Source organism: Schistocerca gregaria, chromosome X (genome assembly GCF_023897955.1).
Source record: "Schistocerca gregaria isolate iqSchGreg1 chromosome X, iqSchGreg1.2, whole genome shotgun sequence".
NCBI classification, from domain to species: Eukaryota; Metazoa; Arthropoda; class Insecta; order Orthoptera; family Acrididae; genus Schistocerca; species Schistocerca gregaria.
In genome coordinates this window covers 659,450,802-659,471,423 of record NC_064931.1, presented here as the reverse complement: position 1 = coordinate 659,471,423, position 20,622 = coordinate 659,450,802, and the positions used below count along the sequence as shown (strand labels likewise).

At 40.2% G+C, this 20,622-nt stretch overlaps 1 protein-coding gene across 2 annotated transcripts in view; it reads left to right on the top strand.

The window, feature by feature from the left end:
* LOC126299198 (uncharacterized) overlaps nucleotides 1–6,870 on the top strand; it is a 256,140-nt gene extending 249,270 nt beyond the window's left edge. For both annotated transcript variants that reach the window (XM_049990979.1, XM_049990980.1), the window contains one exon: nucleotides 6,389–6,870. In XM_049990979.1, coding sequence (XP_049846936.1) covers nucleotides 6,389–6,563 — 175 coding nt within the window. In that variant the 3' untranslated portion in view covers nucleotides 6,564–6,870. The remainder of the gene's footprint in view (nucleotides 1–6,388) is intronic.
* Nucleotides 6,871–20,622: the final 13,752 nt, after the last annotated feature.

Sequence of the window (20,622 nt, the reverse complement as noted above, 5' to 3'; positions counted from 1 at the left end):
CCATGTGATTTCCGTACAAGTTGTAAATAGCCTTATGCTTCCTGTATTTTACCCCTACTTCACTTGGAATTTCAAAGAGAGTATTCCAGTCAAGCTGTCAAAAGCTTTCTCTAAGTCTACAAATGCTATAAACATCAGTTTGCCTTTCCTTAACCTATCTTCTATGAGAAATCATAGAGTCAGTATTGCCTAACATGTTCCCAGATTTTGTGGAATCCAAACTGTTCTTCCCCAAGGTCAGCTTTTACCAGTTCCTCCACTCTTCTTTAAGGAATTTGTATCATTATTTTGAGACCATGACTTGTTAAACTGGTAGTTTGTCAATTTTCACACCTGCCAGCACCTGATTTCTTTGGAATTGGAATTACTATATTCTGCTTGAAATCTGAGGATACTTCACCTGTCTCATACATCTTTCTCCCCAGATGGAAGAGTTTTGTCATGGCTGGGTCTCCCAAGGCAACCACTAGTTCTAATGGAATGTTGTCTACTACCAGGGCCTTGTTTTGACTTAGATCTTTCACTGCTCTGTCAAATTCTTCATACAGTAATTTATCTCCCATCTCATCTTCGTCTAACTCCTTTCAAGTACATCTCCCTTGTACATACCATCTATATAATTCCTTCTGCCATTCATCCTTCTCTGCTCAGGACAGGTTTCCAATCTGAGCTCTTGATATTCATGCAGGTGGTTCCCTTTTCTCCAAAGGTCTCTTTAATTTTCCTGTAGGTGGTATCTATCCTTCCCCGAGTGATATATGCTTCTAAATCTGTAAATTTTTCCTCTAGCTATCCATGCTTAGTCATTTTGCACTTCCTGTCAATCTCATTTTTTAGACTTTGTATTACTGTATTCCTTTCCCACTGTTATTGTCCATCATTCTCTAATGCTTCCTCTGAAATTCTGAACAACTGCTGGATCTTTTAGTTTATCCATGTCCCATCTCCTTAAATTCCTACCTTTTTGCAATTTCTTCAGTTGTAATCTACAATTCATAACTAATAAATTGTGGTCAGCATCCACATCTGCCCCTGGAAATATATTACAATTTAAAATCTATTTCCAGAATCTCTCTCTTGTCATTATGTAATTGATCTGGAACCTTCCAATGTCTCCAGGTCTCTTCCACATATACAACCATCTTTCATGATTCTTAAACCAGGTGTTAGTGATTATTAAATTATGCTCTGTGCAAAATTCTACCAGGCGGCTTCCTCTTTCATTCTTTTCCCCCCCAGTCCATATGCACCTTCTATTTTTCCTACTCTTTCTGTTCCTGCTATCAAATTCCAGTCCCTCGTGACTCTTAAATTTTCGCCTCCCTTAGCTATGTGAATAATTTCTTTTATCTCATCACATGTTTCCTCAGTCTCATCATCATGTGTGGAGTTAGTTGGCATGTAAACTTGTACTGCTGTGGTGGGTGTGGGCTTCAAGTCTATCTTGGCTACAGTAATGACTTCACTATCCTGTTCATAGTAGCTGACCTGTGTTCCTATTTTATTATTCACTATAACATCTATTCCTGCATTACCCATATTTGATTTTGTATTTATAACACTATATTCATCTTACCAGAAGTCCTGCTCCTTCTGCCACCACACTTCACTAATTCCCATTATATCTAACTTCAACCTATCCATTTCCCTTTTTAAATTTTCTGATCTACCTGTCCAATTAAGGGATCTGACATTTCACATTCTGATCTGTAGAACACATTTTGTTTCTCTTGATAATGACATCTTCTTGAGTAATCCATGCCCAGAGATCCAAATGAGGGACTATTTTACCTCCAGAATGTTTTACCAAAGAGGATGCCATCACCATTTAGCCATATAGTAGAGCTGCAAACTTGGGAAAAATTACAGCTGAGTTTCCCTTGTTTTCAACTATTCACAGTACCAGCACAGCAAAGCCGTTTTGGTTGATGTTACAAGACCAGATCAGTCAGTCATCCAGACTGTTGCCCCTACAACTACTGAAAAGGCTGCTGCCACTCTTCAGGAACCACATGTTTGTCTGCTCCCTCGACAGATAACCCTCCATTATGATTACACCTACAGTATGGTTATCTGCATTGCTGAGGCACACAAGCTCCCCCCCCCCTCCCCCCCCCCCCACACACACAGGAACAGCCATGGTTTATGGAGGGAACTGGTTAACCCAAAAGCTTTGTAGAATATAGTATGTGGATTTTTAAATTCAGATAATATAATTTCAATGAAGTCCAAAAAATCATAGCTGAAGAGAAATCATTTAAACACTGAGATATACTGTATCTTCTCCATACTGATTACTGCATATGTCAGACAATGATGTTCAAGTACTGCCCTATGAATGTCCATCCTGTGACCATAGAAAGTCTCATAAAAACAGTGATGACATTGTAAGCAGCTGCCCCAGTACATTACTAGATTGAGTTAGAAATACTTTTCTTGCCAATAGATCCAAAGTGAGGAGCTCCTCCAGGATGCACAATGTGGCAGAAAAACAAGATTTATTTTAAAGTCATCAGTCTTCTGACTGGTTTGATGCAGCCTGCACCAAATTCCTCTCCTGTGCCAATCTCTTCATCTCTGAGTAACACTTTCAACCATCATCCTCAGTTATTTGTTGGTGTATTCCAATCTCCATCTTCCTCTACAGTCTTGCCCTCTACATGTCCCTCTAGTACCATGGAAATCATTCCCTGATGTCTTAACAAATGTCCTATCATCCTGTCCCTTCTCCTTGGCAGTGTTTTCCACATGTTCCTTTCCTCTCAGATTCTGTGCAGAACCTTCTCATTCCTTACATTACCAGTCCACCTGATTTTCAACATTCGTCTGTAATGCCACATCTCAAATGCTTCAATTCTCTTCTGTTGTGGTTTTCCCACAGTATATATTTCACTACCATGCAATGCTGTGGTCCAGATGTACATTCTCAGAAATTTCTTCCTCAAGTTAAGGCCTATGTTTGACAGTAATAGACTTCTCTTGACCAGGAATGCCCTTTTTGCCAGCGCTAGTCTGGCTTTGATGTCCTCTTTGCTCTGTCTGTTGTGGGTTGTTTTGCTGCCTAGGTAGTAGACTTCCTTAACTTCATCTGCTTTATGACCACCAATCTTGATGTTAAGTTTCTTACTGTTCTCATTTCTGCTACATCTCATTACTTATATCTTTCTTCAATTTACTCTCAATCCATATTCTGTACTCATTAGACTGTTCATTCCATTCAGCAGATCATGGAATTCTTCTTCACTTTCACTCAGAATAGCAATGTCATCAGCAAATCTTATCATTGTTATCCTTTCGCCTTGAATGTTAATTCCACTCCTGAACCTTCCTTTTATTTCCATCATTGCTTCTTCGATGTACAGATTGAACAGTAGGGGTGAAAGACTATGTCCTTGTTGTACATTCTTTTTAATCTGAGCACTTCGTTCTGGGTCACCCACTCTTATTATTCCCTCTAGGATCTTATACATATTGTATATTACCTGTCTCTACCTTTAGCTTACCGGTATTTTGCTCAAAATTTCCAACATATTGCACCATTTTACGTCTTCTAACACTTTTTCCAGGTCAACGGATCCTATGATCATGTTTTGATTTTTCTTTAGTCTTGATTCCATTATCAACTGCAATGTCAGAATTGCCTCTCTGGTGTCTATACCTTTCCTGAAGCTAAACTGATTGTCATCTAATACATCCTCGATTTTCTTTTTCAGTCTTCTGTGTAGCATTCTTGTAAGCAACTTTTATGCATGAGCTGTTAAGCTGATTGTGTGATAATTCTCACACTTCTCAGCTCTTGCAGTTTTTGGAATTGTGTGGATGATATTTTTCTGAAAGTCAGATGGTATCTCACCAGACTCATACATTCTACACACCAATTTGAATGGTCATTTTGTTGCCACTTCCCCAACTGATTTTAGAATTGCTAATGGAATGTTACCTATTTCTCCTGCCTTATTTAGTCGTAAGTCCTCCAAAGGTCTCATAAATTTTGTTTCTAATACTGAATCCCCTTTGTCTTCTAAATCGACTCCTCTTCCTTCTATCACATCAGACAAATCTTCCTCCTCATAGAGGCCTTCAGTGTACTCTTTCCACCTATCTGCTCTTCCCTCTGCATTTAACAGTGGAATTCGTGTTGCACTCTTAATGTTACCATCCTTGCTTTTAATTTTAGCAAAGGTTGTTTTGACTTTCCTGTATACTGAGTCAGTCCTTCCAACAATCATTTTTTTTTATTTCTTCACATTTCATGCAGCCAATTTGTCTTGGCTTCCTTGAATGTCCTATTTATTTCATTCCTCAGTGACTTGTATTTCTGTATCGTTGAAAACCCTAAACATTTTTGTACTTCCTTCTTTCATCGATTAACTGAAGTATCTATTCTGTTACCCATGGTATCTTTGCAGCTACCTTCTTCCTACCTGTCTTTTTCCTTCCAACTTCTGTGATTGCCCTTTTTAGAGATGTCCATTCCTCTTCAACAGTACTGCCTACTAAGCTATTCCTCATTGCTGTACGTATAGCCTTAGAGAACTTACACCATATCTCATCATTCCTCAATACTTCTGTATCCCACTTCTTTGCATATTGATTCTTCCTGACTAATCTCTTAAACTTCGGCCTATTCTTCATCACTACTACATTGTAATCTGAGTCAGTATCTACACCTGGGTACACCTTATAATCCTGTATCTGGTTTTAGAATCACTTTTGACCATGATGTAATCTAACTGAAAACTTCCCATATCACCCAGCCTTTTTCAAGTATACCTCCTGCTCTTGTGATTCTTGAACAGAGGATTCACTATTACTAACTTAAATTTATTGTAGAATTCAACTAGTCTTTTCCCTCTCTCATTCCTTGTCTGAAGCCCATATTCTCCTGTAACCTTTTCTTCTACTCCTTCTGCTACAACTTCATTCCTGTCCCCCATGAATATTAGATTTTCCTCTCCCTTTACGTACTATATTACCCTTTCAGTATCCTCTCTCTCTCTCTCTCTCTCTCTCTCCCTCTCTCTCTCCCCCCACCTTCAGCTTGCGATGTCAGTATGTATACCAGAACTATCATTGTGAATGTTGGTTTGCTGTTGATTCTGATAAGAACAATCCTATCACTGAACTGTTCACAGTAACATACTATCTGCCCTACCTTCCTATTCACAACAAATCTGCTGCTGTTGATATTACCCATCTGACCAGAAATCCTTGTCTTCTTTCCATTGCACTTCACTGCCTCCTACTCTATCTAGATTGAGCTGTTGCATTACCCTTTTCAAGTTGTCTAGCTTGCCTACCACATTCAAGCTTCTGACATTCCCTGCCCTCCAACTCATAGAACATTATCCTTTTGTTGGTTATTCAATATTTTTCTCATGGTCATCTCCCCCTTGGCAGTCCCCTTCCAGAGATCGTAATTGGGGGGGGGGGGGGGGGGGGGGGATGTTCTGGAATCTTTTGCCAATGGAGAGGTCATCATGACACTTGTTCAGATACAGGCCACATATCCTGTGGATACATGTTATGTGTCTTTGATGCAGTGGTTTTATTGCCTTCTGTATCCTCATGCTGTTGATCATTGCTGATTCTTCCACCTTTAGGGGCAGTTTCCCAGTACAAGGACAAGAGAGTGCCCTGCTCCTCTGTCCACTCCTCCACCCTCTTTGACAAGGTTGTTGGGTTGGCAAAATGAGGGTGACTTCTTATGCCAGAAGTCATTGGCTACCAATGACGATTATTAATTAAAGTTTAAGTGGCGGCATGTTTCAAACCTAGGACTGAGAATATTTTGATTACTAATCAAAGACACTATCCTTAGACCATGGGCACATAAAACAAGAATACACAATGAATATTTACAAAAGGAATCAAATATGCTAGTTACTTTCCTCAGATCCCAAGTGAAATGGTCCTTGTGGATGTGGAATAAGGGGAAAAAATGAAAAACATATTTTCATTTAGAAGGTAATAAATGACTTGTCACAAAACACGTAAATGTAAGGGTTATAAACAGTCACACAGACATTTCACTCAATCTTAAATATGTTTCACATATCATTTCAAATTAGCATGAGGTTTTACATATATTTATTTTAGTAACAGTAGTTGTAGCATGTGCAAAACTTTAAAAACAACAAACTAAATTCATAGGTAAAGTAAGAATCAAGTCAAATGCAGTCGCATGTAACATTCAAGATAACTTTACTTTCATTTCACACATTTCCTCTCTTTTAAACAATACAAAACTTCTCATATTGAAGTGTGGGATTTTAGAGTGGTACAGATGTATCAGCAAACTAATATTTAAATTACATTAATATTCATACATATGTTTTTATTCTTTCTCATATGTATGTGATTTACTAGTTTCTCATTCAATTTTCAGTGTTGAAATGCTGACTGATGAGCAGATATCATCCTTAATGCTAGACCAGGTAATTCAAGATGCTTGTGAAGAAGTGCTAGGAACTCCAATTTCTGAGATCTCCCCACTGATACAGGATCTCAAACAACGAGAAATGCAGAAACAAGCACAACCAAAAGAATACATAGTTCAGTAGCACACTCAACAATTGGTTCCTTAATAAATGGATGAACTTGGTTGTTAAATGTCAAGAGATAATTTTTATTTTTATTTTTTTTAAATGGTGCTAATGTGAAAAGAGTGTAATATCTGTGCTGAAATACATTGAAATTCCTTAGGAGTTTCCTCTTGGGAACTAGTGCAATACTGTAACTTGTTGATAATAGAAAATGCAACTGTAGAATGCTGTGATTAAATACCAAAGTGTCAAAATATAGTTTATCTGTTCAAAACTTGAAATTTTATCTTTGCACAAAATATAAATATAGAAGTTTAGCTTTTAATTTTTTAAACATTCCTTTGACAATGAAGAGTGAGCAACTCATAAGTATGTCCATAATCTGCTGTACTGTATATAAGAATAAAAGTGGAAAAGAATAAAGATAATTAGCAACAAAACTCTCAATTGTCCATCCAGTTTCCAAAATCACTTAAGGCCAGTGCTTTGTAAAGATCACAGCCAATTTCCTGATCCATCCTTGTGAAATCTGATCTTATGTTCCACCTAAGATGACCTAGGTTTTTGCGGAATATTAAATTCTTGTCTTCTTCCATCTTTCCTCCTAAAATTTCCTTTTATTTATTTGTCTGATGTCTTTCTGCAGAAGACTCTACAATAGTCAGAATTCCTCATGTAGAATATGAGTGATTAGTGATTAGTGAATCATTTGTAACGATTAGTAAATCACCCCCTTATGAAAGGTGTAAAATCATAAAAGGTAAATTCTAATAATACTGTGATGGCAGTCAAAATTGCAACACCAGGAAGGATAGTAATCAACAAAATTTCAGTTATTGTCTTTACTGTATAATAGGAAGAATACATAATTTCATTTGTTAAAAACAAAGATTCCAAGACTTACCAAGCGGGAAAGCGCCGGCAGACAGGCACATTAACAAAACACACAAACACACACACAGAATTACTAGCTTTCGCAACCGATGGTTGCTTCTTCAGGAAGGAGAGGGAAAGACGAAAGGATGTGGGTTTTAAGGGAGAGGGTAAGGAGTCATTCCAATCCCGGGAGCGGAAAGACTTCCCTTAGGGGAAAAAAAGGACAGGTGTACACTCGCACACACATACACACACATATCCATCCGCACATACACAGACACAAGCAGACAAGCCACATAAAATATGTCTGCTTGTGTCTGTGTATGTGCGGATGGATATGTGTGTGTATGTGTGTGCGAGTGTACACCTGTCCTTTTTTTCCCCTAAGGGAAGTCTTTCCGCTCCCGGGATTGGAATGACTCCTTAACCTCTCCCTTAAAACCCACATCCTTTCGTCTTTCCCTCTCCTTCCTGAAGAAGCAACCATCGGTTGAGAAAGCTAGTAATTCTGTGTGTGTGTTTGTGTGTTTTGTTAATGTGCCTGTCTGCTGGCGCTTTCCCGCTTGGTAAGTCTTGGAATCTTTGTTTTTAATATATTTTTCCCATGTGGAAGTTTCTTTCTATTTTATTTACATAATTTCATTTGTTGGTATACAGGGTGTGAAATTCAGTACATAGTGCTGCCACTTCTGGCAGTAACAACATCCCTAACCCAGCTGGACATCAAGTTGAACTAAGATTGGATGACACACATGCGTACAATATTTCATACTGTTTCAAATGTATACCAGAGTTGGGTGAGATATCTGGATAATTTACTGGCCAGGCAACATTCAAATACCCTTTGTATCAAGGTAAGACATGAGAATATGGGCAAAATGCAGTCTTCTGTTATCTTGTTGAAAGGTAATGTCAGTGTCATGGAAGCCTAAAAGATAGGGCACAAGCACCAGCCTCCACACATAAGAAACATAATGCCTTCAGTCCAATTTACTGGCTGTGTGAATCATAGGTGATTGTGTTTTACTGGGCTCACACAATGATGAAAAATGCAGTATGGCAATGTTCAGACTCCTTGCAGCCTCCACACATGGATAACATCCATTATAATGCTCTACACAGACCCGGAACTCTTCTGAAAAGAAGACATGGTATCACAGCTGTGTAAGTGTTTTCATTGGGCACACCACTGACAGCTTGCCTCTCTTTGCTGCTGTCTCAAAGGAGGTATGTGACATGGCTGTATGGTCCTGCACTACCAGGCAAGCAATACATCTGTCATTTCAGGTATTAGTAATGTAAGACATTCCGAATGACCTGCATGAAAACGTCAGTCCCATATTAGCATGAAAGTCGTGGGAACCTGAACAATGCAAAGAACAATATCACGGAATGATAAACTGAATTTGTAATAGTAGTAATAACAAAAAGAGTCAAGGTAACCATTCACTTTGTAGTTGAGCCAATGAATAGTCAAAAGCCACATCATTAAGACTAAAAATGTTGCTAAGCTTTAGAACATGCCTATCCTGTGGGAAGGGGAGAGGGGGGGAAGGGGGAGGGGTTTAAGACCGTGAGGAAAATCACTGTGTGTACGTATTTGTAATCATCTGGCCTGAGCATGTTAAAATTAGAAATCTCTGAATTGGCACAACTGGCAGCCCCCAGAAAAGTGTTGTGTTAACATTTGTACTCAGACAATAATGTTAAGCATCAACAATCAACAAACACTGGTCTCATTTAAACTGCTGGCAACACATACTGAATGACAAATGAATTATATCCTCTGGCATATTAGCCTGATTAATGGATGTGTTATTATAATGTTTTTATCAGTATTATATCATTCTTCAAGTTTACCTGTTAAATACAGGAGAAAGAGAGAGAGAGAGAGAGAGAGAGAGAAAGTAATATGTATATCTCTGAAAGGAATATAATACAGGTAATGTGTAGTTTCTCTACTTGGATGTCACCAGCAGATACATCAGATGTTCAAATTGGTTTATGAAAGATTTAAGAAACATATTAAACCAATAAACTTGTTTTAGGAGTTGTGAAACTCTCCTTACTATTAAAGGGAATGTGGAATGATGCTAGTCATTTATCTATATAGTTCTCTCACCCAAGGAACCATGCTTATTAAACTCTGTGGAATGGAATTAATGAACACTAATTTTTGACCCAGCACTTGATCAGTGGGTGGCGTAATTACATAGTTTCCTTAATTGTACTCAGGGGTGACTAGCTGTTAAATGAAATTCAAAGTTACAATAAATTCTTGAATTTATTATCACAAACTGATTATATTAAAAATTGTCTAGTAATTCATAAAAGTCATTCCAGATGTAATGACAATAATAATAAACTCAAAAAGGTAAAATTTAAGTGAATTGTGGTTATCAAAGTTCAGGAAAAGAAGCACATGATGGTAAGTTCAACTCTTTAACATATTACATTTTAACTGATTCAGATTCATTATTCAACAACAATGATTACATTCAGGGCTGGAACATAAGTGAAGATGCTGCAGAACTGTGCCAGCCCCAGTGGCCATGTAGAAACTAGTGGTGAAATTATTGAGGGTTGTCAAATCCACCTCTGGTGGCGCCTGTGGGAGCTCCCAGTGTCTCGTGCCACTGCCACATCATCATCTGACGAGGTCAGAACTAGTGTCTGCTGGGTGAAGTCTCACCCCATGTGGAACCCACAGTGTCTCTGCTAAGTGTAGAATGCGAAGTGACTCTGCTGTAAATAGAAGCTGAAGTCTCCTCTGAGCAAGCAGAGCCTGAAGAACGCTGCTCAGCACAGAATACAAAATGAGGTGTTGTAAAAGTGTAAGTGCCTCAGTTCTGTGGATGTTTCCTGTGCCTCAGCAGTGGCTGCCAATCAGAAAGTAACATTTTTGTCCTACCAGTCAAAAATTAAGCAAACAACCCTGTACTCCCATCACTGTAGGAAAATGCGTTCCTCCCAATCAAGTGTACAGAAACCGCATTTCCAGAAACTTGCATTTACAAATTTTAAGTTGTTATACTCCAACCAATATAGATGTCGTATTACTGTTGCCTTTTGCATGATTTTTTCAAGTGTGGGAACATAAGGAGAGAAAACAAAGGGAAAAATGTTGGGCTAGTTGCTGAACAGGTGGCCAAAGCATATCATTGTCATTCCCAAGTACTACCTGTGTCTTTTAGAAAGCTTTCGAGATTGGTATTTCCCCTAGAAAGTTTTCTCGTAAGAATATTTCAAGAAAACTGGTTGTGTTATTTACAAAATCCCCTTTCCACCAGGAGAATGTCTCACAGATGCCTTCGTAGAAAAATGTTTCAGTGTGTGTCTGGCTGGTAATGTCGCTCCAGGAAGTGGGCAGAAGCACAGCATCCATTCTCCCCTACCCGAACCTGGCAAAAGAGGAAAATGCGTTTACTGCCACTTAAACAAGCAGGGGTTGGGATGGTTTCCCTGTTGAACTGCCATGGTCGTTCTGTGGCTGGCACAGCATGCAGTAATTGTCTTGGTCTATACACAGTACATGCAATGGAATACATACAAGTGTCGAGATGGAAGTAAAGGAAGTAGTAACCTATGCAATCACTGTTGTTGAATTACAATTGGAAATAAAAGTGTGTTTCTGCAGTCCCCCAATTTCAACTGGATTAATTTGAAATTTGATCAATTTGAAATGAGATTAATTTGCATGTCAGACTGACTCTAATTTGCATATACAAATGACATACCACAGAATGAAAAGAAATGAGGCCTACTGCTTTGACGCTTTTCACAGTGTCTGTAGGTCTTCTATACACACTGTGTCCCAGCTTGCTACCTGGTTTTCGTTTTACCAGGACATCAAAGAATGGGAGAACACCATCCTGTTCCACCTCCATGGTAAATTATATATCAGGGCGGAATGAATTGAGGTGATTGAGAAATTCATCAAAGCTGTCCTATCCATCTGGTCTAATGACAGATGTCGCATATGTGTCATTCACGTAATTGTGGTTTTAGTTGGGCTTATTCCGAAGCCTTCTCCTTGAAATCTTCCATGAACAAATTTACTAAAAGCAGTGATATAAGGCATACCATGGTGTCGCTGTCCGTCTGTTGGTAATAATTTCCATCAAAAAGGAAGCAAACTGAGGAGAGCACTAACTCAAAAAAAAAAAAAAGCCTCGTTGAGTCAGTCCTGAATTTCTTGCTGATCAGTTCCATTACTTGTAGTAGTAGTAGTACCCTGGTGAAGAGGGACACTACGTCAGAACTCACCAGCAGATCACTGTCACTGAGGTTAAGTTCCTGGAGATGTTGCACAAATTGTATGGAATTATGGGTGTGATGGTGGTATTTCCCCACAGATTGACTCAGAAGATGCCCCCTTTCGGGGCTTTTGGCAGCCCATACAGTCGTGACAGAGCAGCAGCTTGTGGTCAAAATTTCTTGACAGTTTTCACATCGAAGTTACTGTGAACAAGTTAGATGTTTTTCTCTGGAGACGACTTTTCAGATCTCCTATTTTCCAGTACTCTGCTTCATTGAGAAGACAATAAAAATTCTGTTTATGTTATGAGCACAGGAGCTACACTGTAGTGTTCCATTCGTCAACGGGCAGGAGACCAAATCTGGTCATGGTGCAACTCGTGGATGACGACTTTTTCTGACTTTGAAATGTTGCTCTTCAGCGGTGTGGTCTAGATGAGCGTGTGGCACATTTCACGACAATTTCTTCAGCCTTGTTGACTGATAGAACATAGGTAGCCAGTTCCATACGGAAAAAAAGGAGCACAAATCACTAACACGTATCCCGTATGTTGGCAATACCTCTACGAAAATAAGCAGAATCTTGGAGCGACACGATGTCAAATGTACTGTCTCCGTCAAAGCCTACCACACAACTGACATCTTGTTTTATTTCGAGGGTAATGTTGTTTGAATGATGGCTGGTCCATTGATCGTGGCAACTGCAGTGACTACAGTGACAGGAAATTTACGTGAACATCAATAAAATATTTGCAGAATTGTATGAAATATTGAAACGAGCTTTGAAGATGACGCTCGAGATCGATCACAGTATTACGAATGATTCTCCCGATTCAACAGTTGTCGACAATTAGCTGAAGATGACACTCGACCAGGAAGACCTACGACAGCAGCTGGAGGCGCTCATGTTCAGACAATTAAGTCTGGTGTGTGCCAATTTTTGTCTGTTAGAGAACCTCTGGAAACGTTGAAATCTCAGTTAGTTTTTATCGTCAGATTTTTGAGAAAAAGAACTGAAGAGTTCATCGACTTCAATAAAGTTTGTCCGTCTGATAAAAAACAGAAGAAACATCGAATGAACGTTTTCAAGGAGCTTCTTGAAGAGCTGAGGGTGACAAAACATCTGAAGAATCAGTACAGGAGACGATTTCAGAATTTGCATCTACGACATACTCTCATTATCATGCCTGTGTTTCGGTGAGGTTGCGGGAAAAAATTGCTTGAGATTGTCTCCCCAAATTTACCTTCGCGAAAATAAATCGTTGATGGCAGACTAAACGAAGAACGTGTAAGTGACGGGAAGCTTCCGACTCCTGGAATGTCGGTGATGAGCGTATGTATTTCCAACCTATACACGGTTTTCATGCCTCGGTATCGACGAACTTTGGTCATTTTCACTGGGTGGAGATCCATTCAGACAATTCCAGTAGCAAGTGCACACCATTTTGTATAGTTCATGACAAGGCTCAACGCTGACATTCCTGGAATAAGCTCTTTTTTATAGTTCAGATTTACTGTGTAAAAGTAAAGAAGCTTAATCAATCGATGAAGAAAGGAATAGAGCAAGTTTGAGTTTAACGTTCGTTCATTACCGCTACCATTTAGAGATGAACAACAAATTTGATTTGGGCAAGGACGGACAAGGAAATCGAAACATCCTGCATTCGCTGTAACTGGTTAGGGAAAGCCTTGCCTTTAGAGTAAAGTAACGGGCAGAATATCTTTAGCTGAGCTATGAATGAAAATGCGTGCAAGTATGTCGACAAGCCTACGCACTGTAACACGTACGTAAGCGACAGAAAGCATCATTAATACCCTCACCAGTCGAAATGCGTGTCAGTAGTGTGCCAAGTCAGGAGAATAAAGGCGGCGGTAGGTTGATACAAGTGCACTACTGGACTGGAGCAACACCACGTAAGGTGGCACACAGGGAAGTACAAATACATCCATTCACAATCCGGAAAGGCCATTTAAAAGTTTGAAGCCCATTATAAAATTAAAATAGATTTATAAAGTGGTGACTGTCGCACGCGAGTATACGCGCCTTTCTATGGAACGTCACTTAGCTACAAAATCACGCTGGCGATCGGCCCAAGATTGTTACTTCAAGCACATATTTTTCCTGCTGTTTAATGGAGATGGTGCACAGTTTTTAATAAGTAGATTATTCATCGTCGTTGTCTTCGATTCATGCATTAGGCTATTATCTGTTTCGAACTAAAAAACAAAATCACCCTAATCTTTAATGAGGTCTTTCAATATCTCTTTTCTCTGTCGGCTTGTAGTTCAGGATTTAATATTTGTTTCTGTTCTGATATCTTCATTTCTAATCACATCTCTCCTTTTGTAACCATTCTTGCTCCTCAGGAAACTCATATAGCAGAAAAATCACAGCCTACAATGAGAGATTCGAGAGACTTGTTCTAAAACTGAATTATGTACAACAATTTTTGAGCTGACTGGATGTTCTCCTCGGAATGACATTATTTTCGTTTTATTACTAGAAACTTTTAAATTTTATTCCTTGCATATTTCTTTCAGTTGGTACAGTAGTGTTTGGAGCTCATCGTCATTCTTTTGAATAAAAACGATACCATCTGCGAACATAAGCACATTCAGGCACTCATCATTCGCTAAATTGCCTATGTTTAGTATGTGTACTTGAACACTGTGTAGAGTGTTATGCCTGTCACTTGACAGTGATAAATTAGCCTAGTGAAATTGTTAAAGTTAGCACCTCGCCGGTGCCTTGTGGAAGGAACAGAGTATGTGCTGCTCTTAGCTTATACTTCCTTTTTGTTGCCACTTCACTTGGGTACAATATGCGCAACGCTACACACTAGTTCCATATATCAATACCATCTGCCTCACAGAATGATGTGCTACAGCGTAACAACATAGGTTAGAAGCTGGTTAACGTAAATCAAATTGTGATAATTCCTGATCACAAACATAAGCTATTGCATTTAATTTCCGCTTTGCTTGGTATTTTTATTTCGTTAAGATTCCATTTGGCGCACGTTTTCGACATTATGTAATGAATCTTAAACGGTACAACTCCGACGTGGAGCAAAGTGACTGGGAAGACTTTCACCTATCTGTTCACTAAGATGCCGGGATACACGGGGTTAAGCTGTATTCTCACAGCGCAGTAAGCTCGGAAAACGGGCGTGTCTGTTCTCTGTATTTATTTATTTGATTAAGAGTTCCGTTCACACCAAGAACAGTGAAGTTGTTATGATATGGAGCGAGTCAGTGTTTTTCGCAAAATTTACAGTAATGAATATTTACAAAATTTACAATAATGAATACAGATATGGAAAACATGTTAGCTTCACTCTGTAAAACATATCAACAAACAATTTAATACTGGTAACAAACATGGTATGTAATAAAACAAAACAGGAGTATATATTTACGCACACATCAATGAGACATTCATGTTACTACTCACATTGACTGAAACAAATTCTTGATACATAAAAATAAACACGGCAATTTTAACAATAAAATCTAGGGGTTTACGCTTACGCGAACACTAACGATACGTTCCAGAATAAGACTAATAAATGAAAATAAATACAGCATATTTTCATAAAAATACATAAGAATTCGTATTTAGGCATACAACCCTAATAAGGGAGCCCAGTAATAAAACTACAATGAAGCGCCAAAGAAACTGGTATAGGAATGCGTATCCAAATACAGAGATATGTAAACAGCCAGAATACGGTTCCTATATAACACAACACGTGTTTGGCGCAGTTATTAGATCGGTTACGGCTGATGCAATGGCAGATTATCAAGATTTAAGAGTTTGAACGCGGTGTTACAGTCGGCGCACGAGCGACGGGACACAGCATCTCCGAGGCAGCGATGCAGTGGTGATTTTCCAGTACGACCATTTCACGAATGTACGGTGAATATCAGGAATCCAGTGAAACAGCAAATCTCTGACATCGCTGCGGTTGGAATATGATCCTGCAAGGACGGGACCAACGACGACTGAAGAGAAGCGTTCAACGTGACAGAAGTGCAACTCTTCCGCAAATTGCTGCAGATTCCGATGCCGATGTCAGTGTGCAAACCATTCAACGAAGTATCATCGATATGTGCTTCCAGAGACGGAGGCTCACTCATGTACCATTCATGAATGCACGACACAAACCTTTATGCCTCGCCTGGGCCCGTCAACACCGACATTGGACTGTTGATGACTGGAAACATGTTGCCTGGTCGGATGTGTCTCGTTTCAAATTGTATCGAGCTGGTGCATGTGTACGATTATGGAGACGAACTCATGAATCTTTGTACCTTGCATGTCAGCAGGGGACCTTTCAAGCTGGTGGAGACTCTGTAATGGTGTGAGGCATCTGCAGTTGGAGTGATATGGAACCCCTGATACGTCTAGATAGGACTTGGACAGGTTACACGTACGTAAGCATCCTGTCTGATCACCTGCAACCATTCATGTCCATTGTGCATTCCGAAGGACTTGGGCAATTCCAACAGGACAAAGCGACACCTTATACGTTCACAATTGCTACAGAGTGGTTCCAGGAAAACTCTTCTGAGTTTGAGCACTTCCGCTGTTCTTCAGACTCCCAATACATGAACATTATTCAACATATCTTGGATGCCTTGCAACGTACTGTTCAGAAGAGATCTCCATAGCCTCGTACTCTTATGGATTTACGGTCAGCTCTGCAAGATTCATGGTGTCAGTTCCCTCCAGCACTACTTCAGACATAAGTCGAGTTCAAGACACGGTGTGTTGCGGCACTTGTGCTACACGGTATTAGGCAGGTGTACCAGATCCTCTGGCTCTTCAGTGTACATACCGGCATAGTAATTTACAGTAAAAAAATCGCCAATTGAATAACATGATTTTTACAAAGGATTTTCCTTAAATTTGCTCTTGTGTGTTGCTGTTTCACGAGCAATGGTTTTGATATTGTTTGGTAGCGCATTACAGACTTCCATGCCCGATTAATCTTATTTCTGCGTAAACGTGGAATTTGTTCGCGTGCTATGAAATTTCTGCATTCACCGTGTATTGTGATTATGATACGCACTATTGGTTTCGAAGAGAGAGCAGTTATTATTAACGAGGAAGATATACTGTGATGTTACTGTGAAAAATTTGTAGTTCCCGTATAAGATTCTTGCAAAGATGTCTTGGATAGAAACCATTCATTCAATTCTTCTCAGACGACCCAAGCATCTCGATTACGTGGTCGGATGCGTTGGAATCTACTCTGTTGGAATCAGCATGGGTTTCGAAAAAGACGATCGTGTGAAACCCAGCTCGCGCTATTCGTCCACGAGACTCAGAGGGCCATAGACACGGGTTCCCAGGTAGATGCCGTGTTTCTTGACTTCTGCAAGGCGTTTGTTACAGTTCCCCACAGTCGTTTAATGAAAAAAGTAAGAGCATATGGGCTATCAGACCAAATGTACGATTGCATTGAAGAGTTCCTAGATAACAGAACGCAGAATGTCATTCTCAATGAAGAGAAGTCTTCCAAAGTAAGGGTGATTTCAGGTGTGCCGCAGGGTAGTGTCGTAGGACCGTTGCTATTCACAATATATATAAATGACCTTGTGGATAACATCAGAAGTTTACTGATGCTTTTTGCGGATGATGCTGTAATATATCAAAAGGTTGTAACAATGGAACATTGTACTGAAATACAAGAGGATTTGCAACGAATTGACGCATGGTGCAGGGAATGGCAACTTAATCTCAGTGTAGACAAGTGTAATGTGCTGCGAATGTACAGAAAGACAGATCCTTTAAGTTTTAGCTACAATATAGCAGGTCAGCAACTGGAAGCAGTTAATTCCATAAATTATCTGGAAGTAGGCGTCAGGAGTGATTTAAAATGGAATGACCATACAAAATTAATCGTCTGTAAAGCAGATGCCAGCCTGAGATTCATTAGAAGAATCCTAAGGAAATGCAGTCCGAAAACAAAGGAAGTAGGTTACAGTACACTTGTTCGCTCACTGCTTGAATACTGCTCACCGTTGTGGGATCCGTATCAGATAGGGTCGACAGAAGAGATAGAGAAGATCCAACGGAGGGCAGCGCGCTTCGTTACAGGCTCATTTAGTAATCGCGAAAGCGTTACTGAGATGATAGATAAACTCCAACGGAAGACTCTGTAAGAGAGACGCTCAGTGGCTCGGTACGGGCTTTTGTTGAAGTTTCGACAACATATCTTCAACGAGGAGTCAAACAGTATATTGCTCCCTCCTGCGTATATCTTGCGAAGAAACTATGAGGATAAAATCAGAGAGATTAGAGCCCACACAGAGGCGTACCGACAATCTTTATTTGCACGAAAAATACGAGACTGGAATAGAAGGGAGAACCGATAGAGGTACTCAAGGTACCCTCCGCCACACACCGCCAGGTAGCTTGCGGAGTATGGACGTGGATGTAGATGTAGAATAAGTTAAGAACTGGTTGTGTGCTGTGGCCTGTATAAGAAGATTCCTACACTCGTTCCTGTTCATTTGTGGTTTCCATTCAGCCGCAGCTTTTTCTTTCAAGATAGGTAACTCGTCTGAAGACATATAAATTTATTCGATGGGAGTTGGCACCGAATACAAAAGGCATCTTCGCTGCCTCCAAAAGCAGATACTAGTTAGTCAGATTCAAGGGCAGCAGTATTGTATTTTTTCAAATTTGGCGAGTGCAAACTATACAGCGCAACAGAATCAAAGCTCACTTTTTCGAAACCCCATAATTCACACACATTGTGTCACTTAAGTCTGAAATTTGGCTCGATGGTGAGTACAACCTTCCTCTACAATGGTGCAGAAGTGTGGTGCGCTGCGATGTCACCCTAGAGCTCTATGACGCTTCAAACAACAATGTGTCGGCACATGCGAAAAGTCTACAGCTCAGAAGTTCACGTGACATGTAAAGAGGGTTAATTTCCTCACATTTGCACCAAACTTCACCACTGTGGATGTGTCACACGATGAGAAGATCGTCACAGCCCCTCTTACCTGAATTCCACCCCTTCTTTTGATAAAGGTCGGAAACGCGAGGCCCATCGTTGAAATAACGCGGTTTCCTTATAAGTGGGCGAGGAAAACATCCCAGATACACCTCCGCTCAGAATTGGCACGAAAATGCCTCGGGGACTAGCACGAGGGCGTCAATGAAACCACCCATGCTTCTGGGGGGTTGATTACCACACATTTCGTGGTAAAAACGACAGTTCGTAGTGTGATAAGAAACAGAAAGACGTTCTTCACTACTGAAGAACACTCAGTATTGTAGAACACTCAGTTTAAAGTCGTTTATTGAAACTGAACTGCTCTTCTCGAACAATCACTATATACACACAAAAACAAATGACTTGTAGACGACTATTCATCAAGAGCGTCGGTGAGGTTCGTCGAGCTGGTCCTAGCTTGGCGAGGAACTGGCTGTACTGCTGCTGCGCTGGCCTTATAAAGCCGGCGGAGGCCGGCGGGGTACTCCAACTTTCCCTGTATCTGTGAGGCAACCTGTGCAGAAAAAGGTTCGCATTAGTCTCTAGCAAGTTCTGTTTGTTTTGAAAAATTGTTTTCCTCTTGGTTGTGCCTGCAAGTGCTTGTGTATGTTATATGGAAGACAGGGGTGTCTTGAGTGTAGTCTGCCTGGCAGGGGCCGCCTGTGACAGACGTAACAACAACCTTCGGCACTGCTGACTCCCTCAGGCATTTCAACCCTTCTCTAAGGATACAGTGGGGCTGCATTTCGATTTAGCGTGATTGCATCCGTTTGGAGCGCAGCGCGAACGCATTATTTGCTCTCGTGTACACGCTGGAACCACTAGGGACCGTACAGCACCATGAAATTTGAGCGTGATCCGAAGCAGCAAAGGGTGCGAAATTGACACATTTGTGAATGAAACGGCAAACGTTTCTTCTAAGACCCCAGAGTTCGGCAAAAGCCTCAGCAGCACAACCCACCTTTGTTCGGCACCTTTAAAATGTTCATGTACAGTCAGAACCGATGATGAGAGTAGCAGGCACTTGCGGGTGGGCTACACTGCTGCTCTTTCGGTGCTACTCTGCTGCTCGTGCGGTTGATAGTAGACTATCCGGAAATGGTGAGTGTTGAAGCGGGTCTGGACTTTGAGCGGCCGCGTGTCTGGAATGTTTTCCTCGGTCATTCATAAGCAAATCGCGTGATTTTAATGCAGTGCGTCGCTGTTCTAAGCTCCATTGTGGAGTCGTCAAAAGAAAGGGTGAAAGTTAGGTAAAGGGGGGCTGTGACGACCTTCCTCTTGTATAACATGTTGTAATGTGTAATATTTCTGGTTTACTTATTCTAAGATTGAAGACAACTGTGAAGTTGAAATGACATGTTTAATGTCGCAATATTAGCACAAAATATACGCTTTTACAAAGTTTTCAATGTGACAACAAAAAGCAGTTGTCAGGATAACGCATCTTGTCAACATCAAAGAGTGAAATAATCCTAAACATAACACTATTAAACATTAACTCTCAGAAGGTTAAATTATCCTAAACACGACAATATTAAAGTTTAACTAGAAGTTTCTTTACACATTTGTTCCTACTCTTACGTTATGATGCTGGAGAGTACTATGAAAGTCGTTCGATTCCAGTTCAAAGTTCGGTACTATTTTTAGGATGACAATCAAGTCTATGGTGGATGGTTAGTTATGTGACAAATTGAGGAAAAGATTACCCAAGGTCGCTCTAGTTTACAGTGGGCGCAAGCTGGTGGAGCAACAAGTTTACGCCTCTGTATGCGGTATTTATCTTAAGCTGCAATGAGCTGTTGTCTACTAGGCCACTCTTTTCCGCTGAAATTCCTATAAAACTAATTACAACTTTGCTGAATTTTCCAGTAGAAACTTTCCTTATGCTCCTCGTTATGCGAGAGAACAAGTACTCATCCCTAGTCTTAGAA